The sequence below is a fragment of the Pseudopodoces humilis genome, chromosome 6 (genome assembly GCF_049639895.1).
Source record: "Pseudopodoces humilis isolate 2021_Gansu_Grassland_sample_001 chromosome 6, ASM4963989v1, whole genome shotgun sequence".
NCBI lineage: Eukaryota > Metazoa > Chordata > Aves > Passeriformes > Paridae > Pseudopodoces > Pseudopodoces humilis.
Genome location: NC_142205.1, coordinates 246,577 through 273,560, shown reverse-complemented (window position 1 = coordinate 273,560; position 26,984 = coordinate 246,577). Strand labels below are relative to the sequence as shown.

Genomic DNA, 26,984 nt, shown 5'->3' with positions numbered 1-26,984 from the left:
GGTTCTGCTGGTCAGGAGCAAAGGGGCCTGACTCTGCATGGATCAGAGCACGGAAGGAGTTTCATTTTGGTAGTCTTGCTTCCAGTTCAATGATGGCTTGTGAGAGGAGAGGGCCACTCCTCATCTGGCTGTGACATGGAACAGACCCTAATTATGTTCTTTCACATCAAATAAAAGGATCCAAGGGTAAATTCATTTGCTGCCTTTTGCTCTGAGCATCTCCATATCCTTAATCCCTGCTGCAGCAGTACTGAGTGTGAATCTCCAACCCAAAACTCAGGGGAGTTCTTGAGCTTTCCCATTGCAAACGGGGTATGGGATGAGCAGCCAGCTCCTTTCCAATGCCCTCCTCTCCTGACAAAGCAGCTCTTTAAGCTCTGGTTTATGCAGGGTTTGAGCCATGGAGGAAATGAGGGTTAGGAAAGAGAAATGTGAGGGTATTTTTTTTTCCTTTTAGTTGAGCAGGTTTCCATCAAAAAGAAAACAAAACAAAACAAAAAACAAAAACAAAAACACAAACACAAACACAAAAACAAAAACAAAAACAAAACAAAAAATATACCCCCCAAAAAATCTAAAACGATTGTGAGCAATGTGTTTGTGTTTCATTATTAAAACTGAAATCATCCTTCACTCCTCAGTGGCAACCTTTGTCATCTTCCAACAAAACTTTTGAGATGTGAAGGAGGTTTTGTACTTAGCCCAGAACCACAGAATGCCCTGAGCCAGGAGGGTCCCACAGGGATCATCAGATCCCCCCCTGGCCTGCCCAGACCCCCCAGCAATCCCACCCTGGGCATCCCTGGGCATCCCTGGGAGCTCCTGGGCATCTCTGGGCATCCCTGGGCATCTCTGGGCATCTCTGGGCATCTCTGGGAGCTCCTGGGCATCCCTGGGAGCTCCTGGGCATCCCTGGGCATCCCTGGGCATCTCTGGGCATCTCTGGGCATCCCTGGGCATCCCTGGGCATCCCCGGGCATCCCTGGGCATCTCTGGGCATCCCTGGGAGCTCCTGGAGCTGCGGCAGCCTCGGGGCCGTGCCCATTCCCTGGGGAGCCTGGGCAGTGCCAGCACCCTCTGGATGAGGAACCTTCCCCAAAATCCAACCCAATCCTGGCTCAGCTCCAGCCGCTGCAGTTTTGTGAAGAAAAGATAATCCTTTGCCCTTTTATTCCACCTCCTCACCCCATCCCGTCCTCCTCCCCCTGGCTCTCATCTCTCCAGGGCTGCCTGAACCTCGCTCCATTTTCCATCCCAGCTCCCGTTTTCCCACCCTGCTGGCAGCTTTGGGGAGAAATCTGTGGAGCATTTCCATTACAACGCGAGGGCTCGAAGTCACCAGTAGCGGTGTCCTTGAAGCCAGAGCCTCCCTCGGATTTAAAACAGAGCCTTTATGAGAAGTTCAAGACAAAACCCTTCCCTTACAGAAGCGCTCCCTGTGACAGCCTCACTAATTAGCTGTTATTAACAGTGATAACAGAGCTATCCGATCTAATCGACAGCAGATTATGGTAATTACAGGGATTCAGCGGCTCCGGGAGCTTTGGCTCTGGGGCCGAAGGGATTCGGGCAGCACAGGCAGCGCAGCTCCAGGGAAGGATGCTCCCCTGGCCGGGAGGATGCAGCAGCCACTGGAACCTCCGGGGATTTTGGGGATCCCGCATTCCACGGGCTGTGCAATTAACCACAAGCACGGGAACACTTCTGAGGAGCGCCTCGTCCTCCCTCCCTGCCGTGCTCCCAGCCCCTCCAGCACCAGAGGCTTTCCCTCTGGGGTTGGGTTTCATTTTCCCGTGCTGGATTTGCCTTCACTAAACCAGCCTCGAGGAATAAAACCCAGCACAGACACAGCGAGGCATCCCTGCTGGGGAATGCACTCAGCAGAGGCAGCCCCCAGCACTGCTCTCCCCATTTCACTGGAGCTTGGGAAGGAATCCTGCCCTCAATCCCACCCCATCCCATCCCATGGATCCCATCCCATCCCATGGATCCCATCCCATCCCACCCCATCCCATGGATCCCATCCCATCCCATCCCATCCCATCCCACCCCACCCCATCCCATCCCATGGATCCCATCCCACCCCATCCCATCCCATCCCATCCCATCCCATCCCATCCCATCCCATCCCATCCCATCCCATCCCATCCCATCCCATCCCATCCCATGGATCCCATCCCATCCCATCCCATCCCATCCCATCCCATCCCATGGATCCCATCCCATCCCAAGATCCCATCCCATCCCATCCCATGGATCCCATCCCATCCCATCCCATCCCATGGATCCCATCCCATCCCATCCCATCCCATCCCATGGATCCCATCCCATCCCATCCCATGGATCCCATCCCATCCCCATCCCATCCCATCCCATCCCATCCCATCCCATGGATCCCATCCCATCCCATCCCATGGATCCCATCCCATCCCATCCCATCCCATCCCATCCCATCCCATCCCATCCCATGGATCCCATCCCATCCCATCCCATCCCATCCCATGGATCCCATCCCATCCCATCCCATCCCATCCCATGGATCCCATCCCATCCCATCCCATCCCATCCCACCCCATCCCATCCCATCCCATCCCATCCCATCCCATGGATCCCATCCCATCCCATCCCATGGGTCCCATCCCATCCCATAGATCCCATCCCATCCCATGGATCCCATCCCATCCCATCCCATCCCATCCCATCCCATCCCATGGATCCCATCCCATCCCATCCCATCCCATGGATCCCATCCCATCCCATCCCATCCCATCCCATCCCATCCCATCCCATGGATCCCATCCCATCCCATGGATCCCATCCCATCCCACACCGCCCCTCTCCAGCAAACCCTTGGCTGTGAAGATGACCCAGCACATGGAGACCCTGGAGCTGCAGCTGGAGCTGCTCCAGCCTGGGCTCTGTGCTGAGGCTGAGCCTCGGGGTGTTCTCTCCCACACAAAAAGGTGCAGGAGGGGTGGAGGAGAGGAGGGGATGCAGAGCTGGGTCACACCACACTCTCCTCGCAGGTGCTTCTTTAACTGAACCCCAGGGGTGTCCAGAGACCCCCGGGGACCAGCACCTGTTAAACACATCCTGGAGAAAGAGGTGTTCAAAGCACAGCTGGGCTGGGAGCAGGGGCGAGCAGGAGTTAGGAAGGGCTGTGAGGTTGGGAAAGACCTCTGAGATCACTGGAGAGATTTCAGACTGTGGATGTGGCACCTGGGGACGTGGGGCACTGGTGGCCCTGGCGGTGCTGGGCATGGTTGGACTGGGTGATCCCAGAGGGTTTTCCTTATTTATTGCTCTGAATCTGCCGTGCACCTCTGCTGAGAGCTCACTGGAACTGAGCTGGGGAAGAGCTCAGGCAGCACGTGCAGAACCTCCCCACTTCCAGGGGCTGGCTGCCTCTGGGTCTGCACTAAAATCAGCCTTGATGCTGCATCCAGAGCCTCCAGAGCTGACATTTAGGAGGGATTTTGGTTCAAAGGGGTTAGAGTAAGAGGTGCAAATACTGAAAAATTATCTTCCTCATTTTTTTTTTCTCTCTCACAAAGCAGAATGAAAATGCCAGAGACTCAATTTCTATAATGTTCTGTTTTCATCTGTAAGAGGAAAATTTTCAAGCTTAGGTGCCAAAAGCAGGAAAATTAAATCTCTATTTAGACAGTTAAATAAGAGGCTCAATTTTCAAAGGCACAATACCCTGTATTCTTAATTGCTGCCAGAAGAGACTGAAACCTTACTTTCCTTTTAAAAGGGTTTTTTCTAAGTCTACAAAGAAAACTTTCTTATTTGTAAGCATTTAAACAGAAAATGTCCACCAGGGAATGAAGGACAGATGTTCACTGAAAAACAACGTGCTGATTTTTCCTTTTAAAGTTCAATTCCTCGAATTAGGCAACTGAGATGGATTCAGGAGCAATGGAGTAACAGAAGCCAAAGGTCCCATGCTCAGCTCCTCTTCCACTCCTCTGCACCGAGGGGTTGCACCCAAGCTACTGCAGTGGAAATCAGGAGGTTAGGGGAAGGGGCTGGAGAATTCCTGAGGGAGCTGGGAAGGGGCTGGAGAATTCCTGAGGGAGCTGGGAAGGGGCTGGAGAATTCCTGAGGGAGCTGGGAAGGGGCTGGAGAATTCCTGAGGGAGCTGGGAAGGGGCTGGAGAATTCCTGAGGGAGCTGGGAAGGGGCTGGAGAATTCCTGAGGGAGCTGGGAAGGGGCTGGAGAATTCCTGAGGGAGCTGGGAAGGGGCTCAGGCTGGAGCAAAGGAGGCTCAGGGGGAATTTCTGGCTCTGCACAAGTCCCTGGCAGGAGGGGACAGCCGGGGGGATTTGGGATCTGCTCCCAGGAACAGGGACAGGAGGAGAGGGAACGGCCTCAGGGCAGCTCAGGGTGGATTTTGGGAATATTCCTACATGGAAAGGAATCTGGAAGTGCCCAGGGAGGTTTGGAATTCCCATCCCTGGGGGTTCCAAAGCCCCTGGATGTGGCACTCGGGGACAGGGGCAGCGCTGGCCCTGGCAGGGCTGGGGATGGTTGGGCTGGATGGGATCAGAGGGATTTTCCATCCTGAATGACTCTGTCATTCCAGGTTTGCTGTTAACCCCATTTCCCCACTCTATGGAATGAGCTCCTTGCTGGGGCAGCTGTCTCTGCCCCCAGTTTTAGCCCTTCCCCTGACAGCAGTTCCATTTCCCAGACAGCTCCAACTCCATTTCCCTCCAGGCACCGTGAGCAGGGCTGCTCAGGGAGGATCCACAGCACCTGCAGGAGGATCCAGCTGTGCCCCACACTGGGCCAGACAGAAGAGGGAGAAGCATTTATGGAAGTATTTCCAAATCCCAGCAGAAGGATAAGAAAACCATAGTTTAAATTTGCTTTCAACTTCATTCCTCCCCACATACAACACAACTCCTGCTGACACCTAGTCCTCTTCCTGAGCCAAGAACAACCCTACATTCCCCAGGTTTTAAAAGTATAATTCCATTTTTATTTTTATTTTTATAGAGTCTTTGTTTTAGTGGTGATCTCTCCTTGCTCCTCAGCACAGGCAGGGAGGTCTCTAAGCAGAGGGGAACGTAGTCAGAGTGCAAGCCTCAGGATTTGACCTTGACTGGACCAAGTCACGAAAGGGTGTGGAATTAGGTCTGGTGTAAACACTTCCCATCATTCCTCCCCAAATGCCAGGAGCCAAGATTAACACTGACAGAAGATCAGATGCTCTGAGATAACTCAATGCACGGTGGAAGGGCCATCAGGGTCAGAAAGCAAAGGAAAATACAAGCCATAATTCTGAGGGGAAATGGAGATTTGTCATGAGCCATTGAAAAACAGCCTGGTGCTGGGATGAATAACTCTGTCTGCAGAAGAGCTGTCATCTCAGGATGGGTGAACTTCGTCCCCTTGTCCTTCCCAGAGAGCTCTGGGAGTGCCAGCACAGCCGGCTGGGGAATGTTTCCAGTTTCCAGTGGCAGCCCAACGCCAGAGGATAAACAGAGCTCCCAGGGGCTGCCCATCAGCCCCCAGACCATTCCAACCACCCTGGAAGGAAAACAAGCTTGGAAAGCAAATGCTCAGAGCTTCCAGGAGGCTGTCCCAGCATGGGGAAGGCGGTTCTTTGCCCCAGGTTGTGTTTTGTGCTGTGTTTACGCCCGTGTTGGCTCCCAGAGGATGGTTTCAATGTGTGTGATGTTGTGCAAACACTGAACCAGTGAAATTTCTTTTTCAGAAAGGATCAAGGGTGCCAAACCTACATTTCAGGGTGAAAGTTGTTCAAGCAGCTGCTGTTTCTGGAAATACAAATGAACTGGTGCTGCTGTATCAATGTTTTCATAACGCTGGGGCTGTTCTCCAGCACCTGGTGCCTCTGACACCTTCATGGCACGAACCGTGGGTCAGCGGGTGTTGAATATTGGAGGGTGCACTCGGGACAGCAAAATGAGGCTCTGTGCCCTGGAAATGCTCCTGCATTTCCCACAGCAATGAAGGCAAATCTCAGCTGTGAACCACAGTCACCTGGATAACACAGCAGGACACAGGCTGCTCTCCAGGCTATTAGAGAAAGTTTAGAAATGAGCACAATATCCCCTCGTTATTAACAAAAGGAGGAGGGAAGGAAATCATTTCGGCAATAAAAGCATCAGTCTGGTTTATTTAAAAAAATACTAAAACAATGAGCTGCAAATGGGGAATCTGGAAAACTCCTTTGATAAATGTCAGTACTTTTAAATTAGGACAAAGGAATTAGAAAAATGGAGGCTTATGTTTAATTCACTTGAAAGCAAATTAAAGAGTTCGGCTTACGGATGAAAGAGAAAATTAGGTTATTTTTTCCCTGAGAGTTACCAAGGCTACTGCAGCCCAGAGAAAGCCACACAGCTTGGTGAGCTGCTGTTGACAGGGCTGTTTGCACATCTTAAGTGGATTTAGGAGAAGTGGTTCCATCCCAGGAATCGGAAGCTGGAGCAGACACGGTGTCACATCCTGGCAGGGACAGCACGCTGTTGGGTCTGTCTGACCCAGGGGTTTTTCCCAAAATAGCCCTTCCTCCTCCACGCTTCACAAGGGGGTGGTGAGCATGGAACCTCCAGCAGTGGGCTGTGCGGCTTCTCAGAGACTCAGGTGCTTTAAAGCACATCCTGCACCTGGGCATGGGGCCTCCAGCATTTCCATGGAAGCATTTCCATGTGAGTATTTCCATGTAAACATTTCCATGTGAACATTTCCATGTGAGTATTTCCATGTGAGTATTTCCATGTAAACATTTCCATGGAAGGATTTCCATGTAAGTATTTCCATGTGAACATTTCCATGGAAGCATTTCCATGTGAACATTTCCATGTGAGTATTTCCATGTGAGTATTTCCATGTAAACATTTCCATGTAAGGATTTCCATGTGAACATTTCCATGTGAACATTTCCATGTGAACATTTCCATGTGAACATTTCCATGTGAACATTTCCATGTGAGTATTTCCATGTAAGGATTTCCATGTGAACATTTCCATGTAAACATTTCCATGGAAGGATTTCCATGTGAACATTTCCATGTGAACATTTCCATGGAAGGATTTCCATGTGAGTATTTCCATGTAAACATTTCCATGTAAGCATTTCCATGTGAACATTTCCATGTGAACATTTCCATGGAAGCATTTCCATGTGAACATTTCCATGTAAACATTTCCATGTAAACATTTCCATGTAAACATTTCCATGTGAACATTTCCATATAAACATTTCCATGTAAACATTTCCATATAAACATTTCCATATAAACATTTCCATGTAAACATTTCCATGTAAACATTTCCATGTAAACATTTCCATGTAAACATTTCCATGTAAACATTTCCATGTAAGTATTTCCATGTAAACATTTCCATGTAAGTATTTCCATGTAAACATTTCCATGTAAACATTTCCATGGAAGCATTTCCAGGAAGCATTTCCATGTGAACATTTCCATGGAAGCATTTCCAGGAAGCATTTCCATATAAACATTTCCATGTAAACATTTCCAGGAAGCATTTCCATGTAAACATTTCCACGTAAATATTTCCATGTAAACATTTCCATGTAAACATTTCCATATAAACATTTCCATGTAAACATTTCCATGTAAACATTTCCATATAAACATTTCCATGTAAACATTTCCATGTAAACATTTCCATATAAACATTTCCATGTAAACATTTCCATGTAAACATTTCCATGTAAACATTTCCATGTGAACATTTCCATATAAACATTTCCATATAAACATTTCCATGTAAACATTTCCATGTAAACATTTCCATGTAAACATTTCCATGTGAACATTTCCATATAAACATTTCCATGTAAACATTTCCATGTAAACATTTCCATGTAAACATTTCCATGTAAACATTTCCATGTAAACATTTCCATGGAAGCATTTCCAGGAAGCATTTCCATGTAAACATTTCCATATAAACATTTCCATGTGAACATTTCCATGTAAACATTTCCATGTAAACATTTCCATGTGAACATTTCCATATAAACATTTCCATGTAAACATTTCCATGTGAACATTTCCATATAAACATTTCCATGTAAACATTTCAATGGAAGCATTTCCAGGAAGCATTTCCATGTAAACATTTTCATATAAACATTTCCATATAAACATTTCCATGTAAACATTTCCATGGAAACATTTCCATATAAACATTTCCATGTAAACATTTCCATGTGAACATTTCCATATAAACATTTCCATGTAAACATTTCCATATAAACATTTCCATATAAACATTTCCATGTAAACATTTCCATGGAAGCTGCCCCTCAGTCCACGTGTGCCCAGCACCTGTTCATCCGGCCATGCCTCAAGCCAGGAATTCTCTCTGGCAGAGAAAGGGTTTATGGTTTATTAAGTGCCCTTTTCAAGGGAACTTTCACTTCAGGTTCATGACTTCAGATTTTGAACTGTTTCATCCTGTTTCTGCTCTTTCTTGAGGGCTGTGAGATATTCAGCTCCTGCTACATTTCATGGAGGTTTTTAATCAGAACTTAATTTCCATTGTGGGACCCAAAGCTCTTATGGCACATCTTAAACAAATCAATTGTTCAAGGCCGGGTTGGATGGGGATTGGAGCGCTCTGGGACAGTGGGAGGTGTCAGGGGTGGAACAGGATGGGCTTTAAGGTCCCTTCCACCCTAAACTATTCCAAGAATCTGTAATTCCCATTTCTCAGCACATTTTCTTTCTCAGTGCACTTTGCTTTTCCCTCTTCAGTGGTTCATATTACAGAAAGGCAGGTTGTCACATTGATTTTTTCTAAGGGATCTTACAGACACCGAGGCAAACACATAAATAGGTGTCAGCCATGATTCTTCCTTCATTTCTGGACAACATCTGTCCAGCTCCTGTGCTCTCCTTCTGAGGTATCCCCTGAATGAATTTACAAAGGATACAGGGAGATTGGGGTCATTACATCACTCAAATTCCCTTTTCCCATTGGAAACATCAAAATTATTGCAATCCATGGCAAGTCAAACCTGCTTGGCACTGAGTTTACACACCCTACAGGTGCTGAGACACTCCAGGGTCCTTGGAAGAATGAAGATATTCCTGAAAAGATTTCACAGAGCTGCAGTTATTGGGGCTTGGTTTGGTTTTATTTGATCCTAAATGCTAACAAGGAACTCTCCTGTCAGTCCAGCTCCAGAGGCTGAATTATTCCAGAAGTTCAGCAATGAGAGAGTCCCACAAGAACACATCTGCAAGCAGGAAAGAGCAGCAAGAGGAAAAGTTCCTAAAAACCCCCCAGATTTCTGTTCACAGCTCCTCCACCCTGACAAAGAGCTGAGGCCAGAACCAGGCCCCTCCTCAAACCCAGGAGCAGCAGCTGCAGCTGACCAGGGAGGGGATGCAGATGATGCCAGCTGCTGCCCGAGCCAGATGAGGATCCCAGCAGCTCCTCAGCTCAGGGAAGGGTGACTGCTCTCAGTCTTTGCTGTTCACGAGAAGTGGCAGCTCCAGTTCTCTTGCCTCGTTCCCGTGGCTATTCTGGGAGCTGGGGACCATCCCTTGCCATGGGATCGTGCGTGGCAGGGTCCTGCACAGCAGCCTGACCCGAGGAGCACACCCCAAAGCTGTGCTCCAGTTTCCAGTGGGACCAGTGTCACCCTCACAAGTGAGTTTATTTGAATCAGCACATTTTATGTGAATCCTCTGCCCAGTGATTTCTCCACAGACCAACCCAAACAATCCTTTCTTTCATTGCCTTTCTAAATCTGTTGTCTGGAGCTCCGGGGAGCAGCTTTTCGGGGTAGGTCTAACAGGAGCAGCAATGGGACATTTTCCAGCTGACTGATCAACACCTTGACTCATTTGCAAAGAGAGGGAGCAGGTGACTTTCAGAGGGGGGTGGAAGGAGTGGCTTTACTTCATCCACCCAGCGAGGAGGAGAGAGCCCAGACCTGATAAATGAGGCACAGGGAACAATGGTTCCTCTCTCTCCACAGGATCTGTAGGATCTGTTCTGGGAGGTTTTTCCCAGTGCAACGCTCGTCTGTCCTGGTTGTCCCACAAGTAATTACAGAGAGGCAGGAAATGCCTCCCTGCTGGGATGGGCCCTGGGGGTTGTCTGGGCCTGCATTTTCCACATCCCCAAACCCCACATTTTTGGTTTTTCCCTCTTCAGCCTCAGGAAGAAACGATGTTTTCATTGCACTGGTTCCTTGGCAGTTCCCCTGTCCAGAGAGGTGACAGCAAGGCAGGCTCCACGCTGCTCCCCCTGCAGCTGTGAGGATGGAGGCATTTCATGCAGCCCCCCTGCTCTGAGCAAGGTTTTCCTGCTGCTCAAAAAGGGACCAGACAGAGCCAGGGAAAGCGAGTGCTCACACCCCAGCTCTGGTGTGAGGCAGGACACTGAGCTCAACCCATCCCTTCCCTAATGTGCGGGGTGATGGGGCTCAGCTCACCTCCTCTGGCCCAAGAGCATCCCCGTTTCTCATTCCTGAGGGAAACAAAGATGTTTTCCAAGGAAAATATCTTTTTCATTTGTTAAAAACCCCACTAAAACTCACATATGTTCCAGTGATTTTTTTTTCCTGGACAAACAGCCACTTCAAAAATAGAACACTGAAAAAGAATCTGCAAAATAATTAAAAATAATAATAAGCAGAAAAATCCAATCATTTCCCCAGTTTCCCAGTTGATGTTTCAACTGCAGCTCAGTGCAATTTCAGCTTGAAATTTGCTTAAATATGATCATACTCTTCTTAAAGAAATCAAAAAAACCCAGCTCCAGAGCACTGTTTTTTACTCCAAATGAGGCTTTATTAACACTTTCTTTTTCCCCACTGAGCAGCTCAGGAAATGCTCATTTTGGGTGTGAAATACAGTTGCTAAAGACATTCATGTATTTACAACTTTTCAATTCTGACAGAGGACTAGGAAACCTGTTAAATGAATAGTTCCAGACTGGAACATGGTAGAAGCTTTCAAAAGGAGAGGAAGGCCAGGGACGAAGGCCAAGGATCACACTTTCCTTTTGATTTGCCAGTAGGGAAGAAGAAAAAGGAAAAAAATAAAATAAAAAGTATTTTCTTGACTTTTTTCCATTTCATATATAACACCTACAAATGGCTGTATGAATTATTTCCCCTCTCTGTTTTACTTCTAAAAAATAAGTGTGCAGTTCCTCTGGTTTTGCAGGAAGGATTAATGAGGTGATGCCACGAGGAAATGCAAGTTAAGAACCCTGAACAGCTCCAGCAGGGGAAAAAAAACTTCCCAGAGCATTTAAATACCTGTTCAGAGAAAATATCTGAGCCAGCAGTGGGAAAAAGCTCTCTCTGCAAATATCGGAAGGGAAGGGAAGGGAAGGGAAGGGAAGGGAAGGTGCGGGAAGGGAAGGGAAGGGAAGGTGCGGGAAGGTGCGGGAAGGGAAGGTGCGGGAAGGGAAGGGAAGGTGCGGGAAGGGAAGGGAAGGTGCGGGAAGGTGCGGGAAGGGAAGGGAAGGGAAGGGAAGGGAAGGGAAGGGAAGGTGCGGGAAGGGAAGGGAAGGGAAGGTGCGGGAAGGGAAGGTGCGGGAAGGGAAGGGAAGGTGCGGGAAGGGAAGGGAAGGTGCGGGAAGGGAAGGGAAGGTGCGGGAAGGGAAGGGAAGGTGCGGGAAGGGAAGGTGCGGGAAGGTGCGGGAAGGGAAGGGAAGGGAAGGGAAGGGAAGGGAAGGGAAGGGAAGGGAAGGGAAGGGAAGGGAAGGGAAGGGAAGGGAAGGGAAGGGAAGGGAAGGGAAGGGAAGGGAAGGGAAGGGAAGGGAAGGGAAGGGAAGGGAAGGGAAGGGAAGGGAAGGGAAGGGAAGGGAAGGGAAGGGAAGGGAAGGGAAGGGAAGGGAAGGGAAGGGAAGGGAAGGGAAGGGAAGGGAAGGGAAGGGAAGGGAAGGGAAGGGAAGGGAAGGGAAGGGAAGGGAAGGGAAGGGAAGGGAAGGGAAGGGAAGGGAAGGGAAGGGAAGGGAAGGGAAGGCTGTGTTAGGCTGAGGTGGCTGTGAACAGCACACTGACCATTGGTCAGTTAATTACTGGGGAACCTGAAGATGTCACTTCACGTTTTGTGTCTCAGGTACTCCATACATGAAATGGAGGAAGTGAAAAATGCTCACTCATCATCATAAAGATTAAGGAGCCTGGCTCTGCTGCTTGGCTCCCTAAAATGGGGTCCCTTGCTGGGCCACAGGGATTAGAGCTGGGGGAAGCAGCAGGGAATGGTGCTGAGGGACCTGTGCACCATGGTGAAGGAGGTGTGTGGAAGGAAAGTTATGGAAGCACATCACCTGAATTTACAGACGGTTTTGGAGGAGAGCTGGGAGCTCATCACGTTGCAGGGGATTAAAGGAAGGTGCCGTGGCCGGGAGGGGGGCAGGACATGGCCCAAGTCCCTGTGTCACTGCCAACAGTCAGGAGCAGGACACGCGTCCAAGGCCATGGGGCCGGTGCTTCCATCTGAATGGGAGGGTCAGGAGGAGGGGAGAGACGCCGGGACCCTCCAGGAGGGCAGGGGCGAGGAAGAAACCAGCCTGGGGCTCACCGGGTGAGAGAGCACAGGTGCACGAGATGCCCGGGGATGCGGGGCAGGGATGCGGGGCAGGGATGCGGGGCAGGGATGAGGGGCAGGGATGCGGGGCAGGGATGCGGGGCAGGGATGAGGGGCAGGGATGCGGGGCAGGGATGCTCGGGGCAGGGAAGGGGGGCAGGGAGGCGGGGCCGGGATGCGGGAGAGGGGTGCGGGGCAGGGATGCCCGGGGCAGGGATGGGGGGCCGAGGATGCGGGGCCGGGGGAAGGAGGCGGGGGCCGGAGCTCCAAGCCCCTCCCCGAGGGCCGCGTTGGGGCGGGGGCGGCCCGGGGAAGGCGGCGAGGCTGCCCCGGCGCTCGGGCACGGCGGAGCGGAGCCCGCCGCAAGTTTCGCTGCTGACAGAGGAGGGAGAAAACAAAAAATAAAAACACACCGCAAGAAACCAAAACAAAGGAAAAAAAAAAAAAAAAAGAAAATAGATAATAAGAAGAAAGGAAAATTAAATCATTAATAGGCATAAAATAACTGTAGCGGCAGGGGGAGCGGCCCCTCGGCGGAGATGGGGCGGAGGGCGGCCCGCAGCCCCCGGAATGAGCCGGGAATGAGCCGGGCCCGGAGCGGGGCCGGGCCGGCCGTGTGAGCTCGGGCCGGGGGGGCCGGGCCGGGGCCGCCTCCCTCCGCCCTGCCCAGCCCTCCGCGCATCCTCCGGCACCGCCGAGCCGCGCCGGGCCGGGCCGGGCTCCCAGCCCAGCCCAGTCGGTGGGGCCGAGCCGCGCCGAGCGGGAGGATGAGGGGCATCCTCTGCTTCTGCACCCTGATCCTCCTGGGTGAGTACCGCGGCGCGGGGGGAGCGGGGACACAACTTTCTCCGGGCTCGCTTGCGGGGGTTTCTCGGGCGCTCCCGGGCCGGGGCTCCCCGCTCCCCAGAGCTCCGGGAGCCGCCACCGGGGCCAGGCTGGACGGGCTCGGAGCAGCCCGGGCTCGGGGAACGTGCCGCTGCCCGAGGCAGGGGGGTTGGAACGAGATGCTCGCGAAGGTCCTTTCCAGCCCAAACCATTCCATCGTCAGCTTTCCGTCGCCTCCTCTGCTCTGGAGCCGAGCGCTGGGCTCTCTCCGCTGTCATTTGGGATCATTTGGGATCCTGCGCGGCAATGCCCAGATAAAGCCCCGCGGATCCAGGCACTTCTTGGGGAAGAGGAGCTCGGAGGGGCTGTGCTGGGGAGGGGGGGGCACAGGATGCCGAGGCTGGGGAATGCTTTGGGGCAGGTGCGAGCCGGTGGCAGCCCCAGCCCTGCCCTGCCTTGAGCAGCCCCCAGCCCGAGCGAGCCGCGCTCGGGGGTCCCTGCTGCGGATTTCCCCGCAGCCCAGAGCCCAGCCGTCCTCAGGGCTTTGTTCTTGCACCGGGAGCGGGCAGTAAGGACCCCGGCTGGTTCCCCCACCCCGCTGGAGCTCCAAAGGCAGCCTCGTCCCCTGGCGTGGCTGGGAGCCGCTGTCCCCGTGTCCGCGGGGATGTGGCTGCAGCTCCCGTGCCCTGAGCATCCCGCTCGCATCCTCCCCCTGCTCTGCCCGGACGCTTCTCCTGCCGGAATTCCGGGGCTCCCGCGTGCCTGGGAGAAGGAAAGGCGGTGAGGGGGTTTCAGCCCCCGGCAGCGGCCGGGGAATGCCTGGCTGCTGCCACCCCGGCTCCTCCCCTTGGGGTATCTTGTCCCCTCCCTGGGCTCCGCTCAGGCAGCAAACGCAACATCGAGCCCGTGCTTAAATGGAGCAGGAAAGGCTGTGGGGAGGCTGGGAACGGGACCGCCTGCTCTCTTCGGGTGGCCACTGGGGGAGGAGAAGGTCTCGGGGTGACGGGGGCGGCCGGGACAGCCCGGGGAGCTCCCGAGGGGGCTCTGCCCTCCCTGGGGAGGCTCTGCCGGAGCTCCAGGTGACTCCCCGTGCCGGCTCTCCTGTCACTAGATGTCAGCAGCAGCAACTCTTCCGAGTCCCGAAGGTGCGGGGAGGGCAAATTCCACCCCCCAGGCGGGCCCGACCATCCTCAGCTTTGCTCCGGGGGCTGGGAGCGCTGCGGGACCCGAGGGGCCGGAGCTGTGCCCGGGGCTGGGGATGGGCTCAGCCTCCCCCCGAGCTGCAGCTCTTCCCTGAGGCTCTGGGTGCGAGTCCGGGGCTCTGCAGGATCCGATTTCCAAGCGGCTCGGATGGGCTGGCTGTCGATCTCCTGCCTGATCGACTGGATTGATTTCTCTAGAGAAAGTGGACTGAGAGAAAAGAGCGAGTGGCCGGTCCTGCGCTGTGGGCAGTGCCTTTGGGAACAGGGGACAGGTGCCGAGGATACACTCGGCACCTCTGCCCCAAGCCAGAGCAGAGCTATCAGCTGCTATTCACCCTTCGCCCTTTTGATCCTGGGGTCTCCGGAGGGACCTTTCCACCCCTGAACTGGCATTTGACCCCTGCAGGCACAGCACCACCCCAGCAGATGTTACTGGACGCCCTCAGCCTTTTCTTTAGGTATTTTTGGGATGTTGTTATGGAAGATGTGTCCGGGGGATCCCCTGCAGGGATCCAGGGTGCAAGGCTGGAGAGGGCAGGCACGAGCCTGGCAATTCCCTTCGGCCCCAGCTCCATCCCTGTGGGCTGCAGTGCCAGCTCCTCGAGCTCCTCGCCTTTGCTGTGTCCCCCTCTGGCGTTTTTGGGATGATCCTGGCTGGAGGAGGCACTTCGTGGTGAGATTAGGGCTGTCCAAGGTGGGACAAGGCAGTGTCACCATCGCCCAGCCTGGATGGAGATCCCAGCTGCCTGCTGGCACAGACACACAGGGTGACCCAGAGCAGGATTGAGCCGTGTTTTTATTTTCCTCAGCTGCTTTTCAGCCAGATCAGCTCCCTGGCCTGTGTCCCCTCGCGTTTCTGGCAGTGCGAGGACAGAACGGGAGCACAGTTCCACCCCTGGGGACAGGCACATGGCTCTGGGGAAGTTCATTGCTGCTGTAGTGTCCCCTGATGTTTCCTGAATTCGTGGTGTTGGCTCGAAGTGCCTCTCACGGGACACTGGGGAGGCATTCAGGGAGCCTTTCTGAAAAATCAGGGCTCCAGGAAGCGCTGGTATAGTCAAATATAAAGGGACATTTATTATATAAATTATATATTTATTATATTTATATTAACTATTTATTATATTATATTTATTATCCCATATATATTAAATATAAAGGGACATTAATTGTACAGGGACACTGGGCTGCCCCTGTGAGCAGCTCCCAGGGCAGTGCCCAGATCTCAGAGGACACAGCAGTCCCTGCACTAACGAAGCAGCAGTAATTAAAGGATGAGCTGCTGGGCACAGCTGGGAGCAGCAGTTTGCTCTGAGCCCCCCTGGGACCCAGAGGCAGTTCTGGCCCTGCCGTGGGGGGCAGGAGCCCAGATGGAATCGGGGCCGATTCCTGCAGCAGCTTGGGCTGCTCTGCTCCTTTGCATAATTCCTGGCACATGTTTCCCACAGGCTCCTCACAGATGCAAACATGAGATCGTTTGGTGGATTTTCACCTGCTTTGGGAACTCGGATCCCAGGGGAAAAGCAAAAAAAAAAAATCTCTTGAAAAATGCATCTGTGTGTGTGAGAGAGGGAAACTCTCCTTAAATTGGTGGCTTTGTCAGTTGTGACAGGAGCAATCCGTTATTTGCATCAATGGGAATGTGATATTTATGTCTGTCCGTGTTGGTGCAGAGGAGAAATAAAAGTTCTCCCTCAACAGGCTGCCCTCCAATGCCGTGCAGATTCCTCTGCAAGGATCTTACCACACCCAGAAAATATTTTTTCCAGAGCTCTGGAGCCTTAAATAGTAATTATTTCTGGGTAAAAACTAGTAGTACTTAAGGCTAACAATTAGTGTAAATTACTGTGAACAGCATTTTATTTTGCTTTTGGAGACAGAAATGTCTTCCCTGTTCTCCTGGCAATTTTCACAGATTATTCCTATTGTACCTGAATTTCCCTTCATCATTTTCACACAAGACTTGTTCATTTTTATAACTTTCCATTTGGTCATTTTAAAACACTTCTGATGTCTCTAAAGTTTGCCACCTTTTGATAAAAATACCTTGCTACCAAGATATTCATGATTTCTTTTTCCCTCTAGTGGACTTTATATTCCTTTTGCTTCCTTAAAAATATATAAATGACCTCTTTCTTCTCAACCCAAAAGTGAGAGAGGACAAATTGAAAGGTAGTTCTCCTGCTAGAAGAATTTTTTCAGAAGAACACATTTCATTGAAAAAACAGAAAGGAACAAAACTATGAAAAGCTTGTTCCTGTCAATCTTCGGTTCAGTACAGCTCCCTTGTTTTAAAAGCATCTGTCAAAATGCCCTCTCAAACACCTCCTGGCAGTGAGCTCCACGCTGGGGGCTGAGGGTGGGAGCTGAGAGTGGCTGCAAGGGGTGACTCCTCCATCCCTTCCATCCCAGCTGCAAGGGGTGACTCCTCCATCCCTTCCATCCCAGCTGGAAAGGGGTGACTCCTCCATCCCTTCCATCCCAGCTGGAAAGGGGTGACTCCTCCATCCCTTCCATCCCAGCTGGAAAGGGGTGACTCCTCCATCCCTTCCATCCCAGCTGGAAAGGTTCTGCTGGGGCTGCCTGGGGCTGGATCCCGGGAAAGAAGAGTGGGAGCTCGTGGGTGAGGCTGGAGAGGTGGGTGGGAGGTGGAACCGGGGATGGATGGTCTCTCCTGCAGATGGAAAGGGAGGAAAGCCAGGGGGTTGTGTCCAGGGGGGTTGGGATGGAGCACAACACCCAGGGCTGTGTCACACAGGGCAGGAAGGGTCTCCAGAGGCGAAGCCACCGTTTATCCTGGGCAAGGAGAACCTGGGAGTGCCACCAGAAGAAAAATGAGTCTGCAGGAAGGTGACATCACATTTAAACCCCCCGTGAGCCATCCAGGACCTGGGGCTGACTGCAGGTGATGCCACAGCTGGCTCTGGCTGGGCTGCAGTGAGCTTGCTGGGTGTTGAGAGAGGTTGTTGTCCTCGTGGATATTTCCAATCATCTCCCTGCATCTCACTCGAGAGGTGGTGGATGCCCCACCTCTGGAAACGTTCAGGCTGGGGCTGGATGGGGCTGGGAGAAACCTGGTCCAGTGGAAGATGTCTCTGCTCTTGAAAAGTTCCTTTCAACTCAAACCAACCTGTGACTGGGATTGTTGATTAAATGAACTTTAATAGGTCCCTTCCAACCCAAACTGTTGGATGTCTCTAGGATGAGAAGTCCTGTCCCAGCTGCAGATCTGCCTTGGGCCCTTTGGTCCCTCAGCATTGGCACATCTTTCCCTGGCCTCGGGAATGGGATCCATGCCCAGCACACATCCATGGAGTGTCCTCAGAGCCTGCTCATCTCCTGCACCCTCTGGCAGAGCTGCTGGGGCTCTGGGGTTTAGCTGCCTGCAGCAGGAAGGGATGGATGACCCCCAGAGACAGAATAAACCTCACTGTCCACTGCCTCTGTGTCCTCTTGGGGAAAAGAGGTTTTCCTGTATCCTGTTGTATTTGATATTCTCCAGCTCAAAACTGCTCTGGCCATATCCTGTCACTGTCAAGTCTCATCTCCACCTCCCTTCATGTGAATCCATCTCCTTCCTCCACAGGTGTCCCCTCCAAGCACAGGAGGCTCAGGGGGGACCTCGTGGCTCTGCACAAGTCCCTGTCAGGAGGAGTCGGGCTCTGCCCCCAGGGAACAGGGACAGGAGGAGAGGGAACGGCCTCAGGGGAGCTCAGGGTGGATTTTGGGAATATTCCTACATGGAAAGGCTGTGCAGCCCTGGCCCAGCTGCCCAGGGCAGGGGTGGAATCCCCACTCCTGCAGGGATTTCAAAGCTGTGTGCATGTGGCACTTGGGGACATGGGGCAGTGGTGGCCTGGGCAGTGCTGGGGAATGGCTGGACTCGATGGTCTTTTTGAATTTAGAGGGCTTTTCCAATTTAAATTATTCTTTGACTCTATTTTTCTCTTTCTCTGCAAATCCATCTGGGAAGCAGTTTGCATGAAAGATACAGTGAAAACAGTTGTGCTGTGGCTTTGATTTATAGAATCCAACTGGAAACCCTGTCGGTGATACCTGTCCCCACCGAGTGCTCTGGCAGAGTTATTGCAGCACTCCCCACTCGTGACATATGGCTCCAAGGGCTGCTTTGACACACAAGTGCAGGCAGCTGGGTTTTGAGGAGAAAGGAATGGGACAGATTTTTTGGTGCTTCTTCCAAAAGGAGGATCAAATTACTCATCTTTCAAACATCTCCAAGCTCAGCCATCTCTTTGTTACCCCCTGGGGATGGCACTTTGGGATGGGAGTTTAAACAGCTCCAGATGCTAATGGACTGTGAGTTAAGACTTGAGAAACTGCTGGGTTTTCCCTCCCCTTTCCTGTTGCTTGTACCCTGAGAAAGAAGGCCAAGCAGATCACTTGGGTCAGAACTCACCTGCAGAGCTGCTGTGGCTGCAGGGCTGTGGCTGCAGGGCTGGGGCTGCAGGGCTGTGGCTGCAGGGCTGGGGCTGCAGGGCTGTGGCTGCAGGGCTGGGGCTGCAGGGCTGGGGCTGCAGGGCTGGGGCTGCAGGGCTGGGGCTGCAGGGCTGGGGCTGCAGGGCTGCTCTGCTCACAGGGTTCACATCTCCTCTGCCTCCTGAGCCTCCCTGGCTGTGAGCCCAGGGAGCAGCAGAGCTGCTCCGGGAAGAGTTCAGCTCCAGACAGTCAGCAAGGGGAGCAGTCTGCGAGTCCCTGACTGATCTGAGGTCTCTGGAGCCTCAGAGCTGAACTGGACCCAGCAAATGCTCAGGACAGGTCCTGGGAGAGCTCCAGGGTGCCTTAAGAGGTGGTGAATTGAACTCAATCTCTGCAAAATAATCAGGCTTTGCTTCAAGCTTTGCATCAAATGAGGCTGGCTGGTGCCTCCTGGGAAATCCCATCCTCCTCGATTAATCAGAGCAAAGGAAATAAAGGGCAGCTACAGCCTCATGGGAAGGGAGCCTTTACTTGGAACATGGCTGTGAATTTTTGTTTGGAGCAAACACGGTGTCTGGACCACCACTCTGCAGAGTTCATGTGGTCCTGTCCGTGAGAATTTTACATAAACAGTCAAATCAATCATAAAGGGGTTTGAATTTCTCAATTCATCTTCTTTTACTGTTGCAGTCTTTATTGAACGCTTTGCTCTTTTTTTGTGGTTCTCCTGCTGCCCAAACTGGACCCCCTGTCACCTCCACCTTATTTTAGTGTTGCAGCCTTTATTGAACACTTTGTTTTATGTTTTCCTCCTGCTGCTCTAATTGGATCCCTGAAGGGCATCACCTGCACCGTGATTATAACTTTAATGTCTTTCTGTCCCTTGCTCGGTCTAGTGGAAGCTGTCCCTGCCCCTGGCAGGGCACAGAACGGGATGAGCTTTAAGGTCCCTTCCAGACCAAAGCATTCCAGGATCCCGTGACTGTGTGCATCCCCATGAGAGGTGTCTGGGACCTGCACTCCAGCTCCAAAGTGTTGCCTGCACATGCGAGGATTTCTCTTGCAGCCAACCCAGCCCCGCTTCCCCCAGATTGCTGCAGTAAGAAAACCCAGGAGGAGGCTCACAGCTCCTCAGACACCTGACTGACTTGGGATAGAACTTTTGCTACCAGAGAAGGTATTTCTGCTGGCACTGGAGCTTCCCTGCGTGTGCAGGGCGGTCAGCAGCCCAGAGATCTCAGATCTCCTGAGATCTCAGATCTCCTGAGATCTCAGCTCCCTGCAGGCAGGGGCAGCAGCTGTCTCCAGCTTCCCTTCCTTGCTGCCCGTGTTTCTCTTTGATGGATGCTGTGTGCTGCACCAGGCTCTTTAAAAGCCTGACACAAGGCTGGAGCTGACAGAAGCCCCCGGAATCTCCTGGGATGAAGGCTGCAGGTGGGGACGTTGTGTCTCTTAATGGAGAGGAGAGCAAACGTGAATGATCAGCCAGGGCTTGGAAAGAGTCAGAGCGTTTGACTTGTTTGCATAAGCCCCAGACAGGGCTGTGTGCTCAAGTGTTTCCTCTGCCTACTGAGGAATTCACTCCTCCTTGCAAGGTTAGTTGATTTGACACGAGTTACAGCAATTTCACGGTACATTTTTTCCCCCCTTCCAAGACATTTGTTTTGTTTTTTCCTCTTGGTGAGAGAACATAACCCAGCGAGAGAGACAAACTGCTCACCTTGGGCTGCTGTCACAGCCGTGTCAGCCCCGGGCAGAGCTTTCCTTCAGTGTGGGAAAAGTGCTCAGGGGGTCGTGGTGGTGCTCAGAGCCTGGAAAAACCTCGGAGGGAACGTGGCAGAGGTGTCTCCACAAGGAGCTGGAATGGAAGAGCTGTGTGTCAGGAGTGCAGTGTCTGCAGAACAGACCATGCTGTGGCTCTGACACCTCGCCCCCCAAATCTGGGCACTGTGGGCTCCTTTGGTCTGCAGGGAATTGCTGCAGGAGGAACTGAAATCATTGCACTCCATGGACTCGGAGGTATTTTCCAACCTAAATCGTTCTATTAATAAAATTTGATTACATATCACTAGAAGGAAGGGAGAAGAGCCAGTTTCCCCTTAGGGGGCTGATGGGATCACTGGAGGACTCGTCAGGCTTTGGAGAGTTAGCAAACCTTTAAACCAAAAGTGCTGCCCTGTGGAACTCCTCAAAGGTGCTCGAGTTCCCCATCCCCTGAGAATATGCTGATTTTCCCTGTCCAGACAGAAATCTTGTCTCCTTTTTGTCATCACTTGGAATGTTAAAAGGAAATGGCCTGAGATGAGAAGCCTCCTGTAGGACTGAGCTTTAGAGGCTTTCCTGCTGTTTGCTAAACTGGCACTACAAGAGTTCTCCATAGGCCCAAAGTCCTGGAAAGGGAACAGTGGAGAAGGTTCTGAGCAGATTCTGGTCTGGAGGTGGGAAGTGGAACAGAAGAGGCTCCTGAGGTGTCAGACAGAAGATGCAGATGGAGCTTCCCATGATAACGGAATCCAAGGGTTGGGAGGAGAAATGTGTAGGACTGAGAAGGTCTGAGAGCCCTTCTGGGTCCAGGGAAGCCCTGAGGTTTGGCTTTTCCTCCTGCAGCAGGGGATGTGATTCCCTGCAGGTGAAGTGACAGCTCAGGGAGCCATCAGTCAGCGTGGAGTGTGGACACACGTCCCGGGAAAAGCAGTGTCAGAGTTACCACCCTCCTGGGACTAATGCAAGGAAATTTATCTCCCTCTCCTGGAATTGCTTCATTTCTCCTCCCGACAGACCAGGGCAATCCTTGATGTGAGCTGGAGAGCCCCTTGGTAATTAAGTGCCTGGCTCCAGGGGTCCAGATCTCTAATTGAGTTCATTAGATGCTATCGCATTACCAGCAAGTTTTGATCGTAATGGAAGGGCTGGAGCAAAAACCAAACTAACAAACAGGGATTAAAAAAACCCAAATAGCAAGAAGAAATCCAGTGAACTGCCCCAGAAGTGTTTCATCTGCAGGGTGAGTCTGCCCCATGGGATGAGGAGTTGCAGCATCTGTTTCTGGATCTCTCAGGTTTTGGATAGTAATGTAAATTCCCTGCATCCAGGTGTAAAATAGGGATAAAGTAGGGGAATTCTTGTGAGTCAGAACCAGGAGATAACACTGTGTTTGACCCGGGGTGTTTGTGTTTGTGGGAAGCAGAGAACGAGCTGGGATCAGAATTTCTCTGCAGCCTGAGCACACAGCCAACACCCCGAGCTCTTCCTTTGTGCTGGGGCAGGAACCAGAGCCAAGCAAGGCGCTCCAAAATCCTTCCCCCACCCCAAAGATCCACCCCAAACACGGGATCAGTGATCCTGCCCTGCTCTGGGACTGGGGATCAGGATCAGTGACCCTGCCCTGCTCTGGGACTGGGGATCAGGATCAGTGATCCTGCCCTGCTCTGGGACTGGGGATCAGGATCAGTGATCCTGCCCTGCTCTGGGACTGGGGATCAGGATCAGTGACCCTGCCCTGCTCTGGGACTGGGGATGTGCTCTGCTGAGGAGCCACACAGGGGGAGCGGAGCGTGAAACGTAAAAGCCTCTGCTAAAAGAGCAAGTTGGAGAACAGAAGCTCATTCCTCAGAAAAATATTGGGCTTTTGGTACAGTTTGACTTTTGAACAACAATGACAGATCAGGAACAGTAAAATTTGAAATAAAAGGTAGCAAGTAGAAAATAAAATGCTTATTAAGTATAATTCCAGGGGAAGAAAAATGAGGACTAAAATGAAACCGCAGATGTTTTTCTTCTGCTTTATCTGCTTTTATTAAGAAAACAGAAAATGGTCTTCCCAGAGGGACCTTGGACAGAAAGAGAAAGGGAATTTGTCTCTCATCCCCTGCCCACACACCAGACAGGGATGGTCCCAGCAGCCTGCAGGGAAAAGGATTTCATCCCACCTGGTTGTCACCTGCTCTCCTGAACTCCTCCTTGCAATTGAGGGGAGAAGTTGGCAGGCCCAGAGGGACACAGACCTCTCTGGGCTGTTATCTATGATTGGTGTTACCTCCAAGGACCGCAAAGCCAATCCCAGTGACACTTTCAGCTCTTTCCTTGGTCAGTGAGTTGAACCCAGCCTAAGCCACCAAGTTCTCCTGTCCTCCATGGAAACAGCTGATGCTGGAGGGAGAAGTCAAGGACCCATCATTTCAATCTAAACAACTAAAAAAAAAGAAAGATGAAGAAAATGAGATTAAAACATTATCTAGTGTTTTGTTTTTCTACTTGCAAAGCCCAAATTTTTCCAGGGAACTTCTTTGTCCATGGTTAAAGGAGAAAGAAAGAAAGAAAGAAATCCAGTGAGAAATTTCTGTTTCACAGAGCTGATGGCTCTAGTCCTAAGGGTGGTTGGAACTGCACGGAGCTGGTGACTCTTCTGGTGGTCACAGAGGCCACCCAGAGCCCAGGTGCATTTGGAGCCACAGGAGTTTGCTTGTCCCACCTGTTAAAATCCCTGGGGAGGTTTTGGCCAAGGAGCATTCCCAGTCGGTGTGTGGGGGCTGCTCTGCTCACAGGTGAGGAGTTTAACAGTGAGTGAGGCAGTTTGGGGTCCTTTGGAGCATCATTCCTTAGTGAGGTGAGCGAGTCAGGGCACTGAGACCACGCTTTCCCTCCCAGATACTGCTGGACAAACAAGTTTCACTTGAATCTCCTTCAACCCCCTGCTCTGATCTTGTTTCTGCTGCTCCAGCCCAGGAGGCAGAGCCCTGGCAGTGACAATGGTAACATGAACCAGATGATGGCACTGGCTGATTTCTGGGGAGCAGATGGATCTGGGTGTCTGGGGCACGGAGCTGTGGCCAGCACACGGAGCCAGCAGGGCCAGGCTGTGTGAGTGCAGGTGAGGCCAGCAGCAGCTCCCTGCCAGCCTGGGCGAGCCCTGCCGTGCCCTCTCCAGCAGGAAAAGCCTTTCCTGGCTGCCACTGCAGTCAGCACGACCTCAAAGAGCAAGGGAAGGCACGAGAGAGATGCCTGGGGGGGCTTGGTTTATCCAGAGCTGAGGAGGGAAGAAAGACACGGGAGAGAACACGATCACACTCTATAAATACCTTCAAGGTAACAGTGCCAGGGAAAGAAGAGGATTAGTCACACTCCTGTAAGACAGCGAGGGGAGGAGAGGGAGCAACAGCGTGAAGCACTGAAGGAAAAAGTTTTGAGTATTAGGAGTGAAATGTTTAGGCTATTTTTCTTTCTCATTCATAATGGAAAAAGAAATTGCAGGGTCTCAGTCTGACTTATCCTTGAGGCTTGATGAAATTCTTTCAGGAGAGCTGTGAGTCATGGGGAGTGACCAGTGCATCACTGTGCAGGATCTGCAGGTCCTGGGTGCATCCAGGAGTTCAGCAAGGGGCCAGAGTGGCCTTTGAGACAGCAATAGTGTCACCAGGCAGGTGCCTGCAGCACCTGGAGTCCAGGGGTGGCCACAGTCCTTTCCCTTTCCCCCAGCACATCCCAAATTCATGTTGAGGGTCCCGTGGGGAGATGGTGCTGCTCAGCCCAAGGTCTCAGTGGCCACTGGGTGTTGGGGCTGGGGGGGCTCAGTGCTGGATGCTGGGTCTGGACAAGCCCTGAGCTCTGCCTGTGCTGCCGTGGTGATGAGCTGGCTCCTCCTCTGCACTCAAACAGTCTCGGTACCTCGCACCCAGCGTCACCCTCTGCTCCTCCAGCCCTCTCTGCTCCCAGGACACCTCCTGCCCTCACACCTGGCCCTGTTCTCCCTGCAACGGAGGTGAGCAAGGCAGGAGTTCTGAGGTAACATCCCTGAGGGGTTGGCTCCAAGTCAGGCTTGGACAATCACTCCTATTGTCACCTTCCATTGTGCTGGGACTCAAAAGTAAATGTTTTCAAACAAATATGGGTTGCTGCTGCCAAGATTTTCTCCCCTCTCCTCAAGTAAGTGCCAAGAACTCTGTCTTCTCATAACAAATCAACTGGGCAAATATAGGTGTCCCTGGAGAAAACCCTTCAGGCTGGTAAGAATCAACAAGTTGATTCAAGCTAAAGGTAAACAATTTAATTACATTGCTCTTCCAACAGTGTTTTCCAGAGAAAATGAATCTTGTGTATGTCAGACTGTCCCCTCACGAGTTTTTGAGCCCCCTGGGCGGATCAGACAGGATCAGATTCATGGAATGGTTTGGGTTGGAAGGGATCTAAAAGCTCATCTCCTTCCACCTCCTGCCACAGGCAGGGACACCTTCCACTAGCCCAGGTTGCTCCAAGCCCTGTCCAGCCTGACCATGCTGGATGAGAAGTTCCAGAAGTTCAGATCCCACAAGCTTTGGAGATGGGAATGAGCTCCTCCTGTGTCCCACTGTAGGAAAGGTCAGTTCAGAGCAGAAGAGGTGTGTGTGGAAGGAGATGTAGAAGCCCAGCTGCTTTCAGAGTGCTGTTTATTTTGTCCCAGGAGAGTATTTCTTCTTAGGAGTGTGGGTGGCTTGTTCAGGAGCTCCCCCAGGTTGTATTTTCTTGCTGTGGTGGCACCTTGAGCATCCAAGGATGTGGGAGAATCGCTCGAGGGCAGCAGGTGCCTGCTGAGGGGAACTGGGGAAAGAACAGGCTGGTGCAGAGACCCCAGGGTTTGAGTTCCTCTCCAGGATCAAAGGGAGCGGAGCTGGGAGCTGTTCCAGGGCTTTCTGTGGGCTCCAGCAGCCGCTCAGTGCCTCCCCTGGCTGCAGGCTCACAGGGACACGGGGACAGCTCTGTCTGTCCCGCCCGGTCTGAGCATGGCAGGGGGTGGCAGAGGCCGTGCCAGGGCAGCCCTGGCCGAGAGCTGGCTCTGGTAGCTCCTGTGACCCCACACAGGGATTGGGGAATTGGGGAATTGGCTCTGGTAGCTCCTGTGACCCCACACAGGGATTGGGGAATTGGGGAATTGGCTCTGGTAGCTCCTGTGACCCCACACAGGGATTGGGGAATTGGCTCTGGTAGCTCCTGTGACCCCACACAGGGATTGGGGAATTGGGGAATTGGGGAATTGGCTCTGGTAGCTCCTGTGGCCCTGCACAGGGGAGCAGCAGGGATTTGGGAATTGGGGAATTGGGGAATTGGCTCTGGTAGCTCCTGTGACCCCACACAGGGACTGGGGAATTGGGGAATTGGCTCTGGTAGCTCCTGTGGCCCCGCACAGGGGAGCAGCAGGGATTTGGGAATTGGGGAATTGGGGAATTGGGGAATTGGGGAATTGGCTCTGGTAGCTCCTGTGACCCCACACAGGGGAGCAGCAGGGATTTGGGAATTGGGGAATTGGGGAATTGGGGAATTGGCTCTGGTAGCTCCTGTGACCCCACACAGGGATTGGGGAATTGGGGAATTGGGGAATTGGCTCTGGTAGCTCCTGTGACCCCGCACAGGGATTGGGGAATTGGGGAATTGGCTCTGGTAGCTCCTGTGACCCCACACAGGGATTGGGGAATTGGGGAATTGGGGAATTGGCTCTGGTAGCTCCTGTGACCCCACACAGGGATTGGGGAATTGGGGAATTGGGGAATTGGCTCTGGTAGCTCCTGTGACCCCACACAGGGGAGCAGCAGGGATTTGGGAATTGCCTGGTGCTTGCTCTGCATTTGAGCAGTGTGCACCCGTGTGAACCTCACTGCCCCTTCCCTTCCTTCCTTGGCCTGCTGCCCCACCAGCCCAGGGCAGCAGAGCTCCTGATCTGCCCCTTTGTGCTGCACAGAAATCACAAAGGAATAGATCACAAGGAAAAAAGGGTGAAAGGGAAGGAGGGAAAAAGATGGTGTGCATCTTCACGGTGCTTTTGTTTTCTGACAATGTTGACATTATGTGGAGTAACCAAGTATAAAATCTGCCCATTGTTTGGGAGCTGGTGTGCAGGGAAGATGTTATTATCCCAGCCTTTTATGCCTCTTTACCCTGTCTGGATCAGAGGAGATAAATGTGTAGATAGGAGCCTCAGCTCCTG

At 52.1% G+C, this 26,984-nt stretch overlaps 1 protein-coding gene across 1 annotated transcript in view; it reads left to right on the top strand.

Annotated features, from left to right (window-relative positions):
* The first annotated feature begins 13,253 nt into the window (after positions 1 to 13,253).
* LOC102105832 (GDNF family receptor alpha-4) overlaps positions 13,254 to 26,984 on the top strand; it is a 67,940-nt gene continuing 54,209 nt past the window's right edge. Inside the window, exon 1 of the mRNA XM_005532574.3 lies at positions 13,254 to 13,373. Within this exon, the coding sequence (XP_005532631.2) occupies positions 13,334 to 13,373 (40 nt within the window). The 5' untranslated portion in view covers positions 13,254 to 13,333. The remainder of the gene's footprint in view (positions 13,374 to 26,984) is intronic.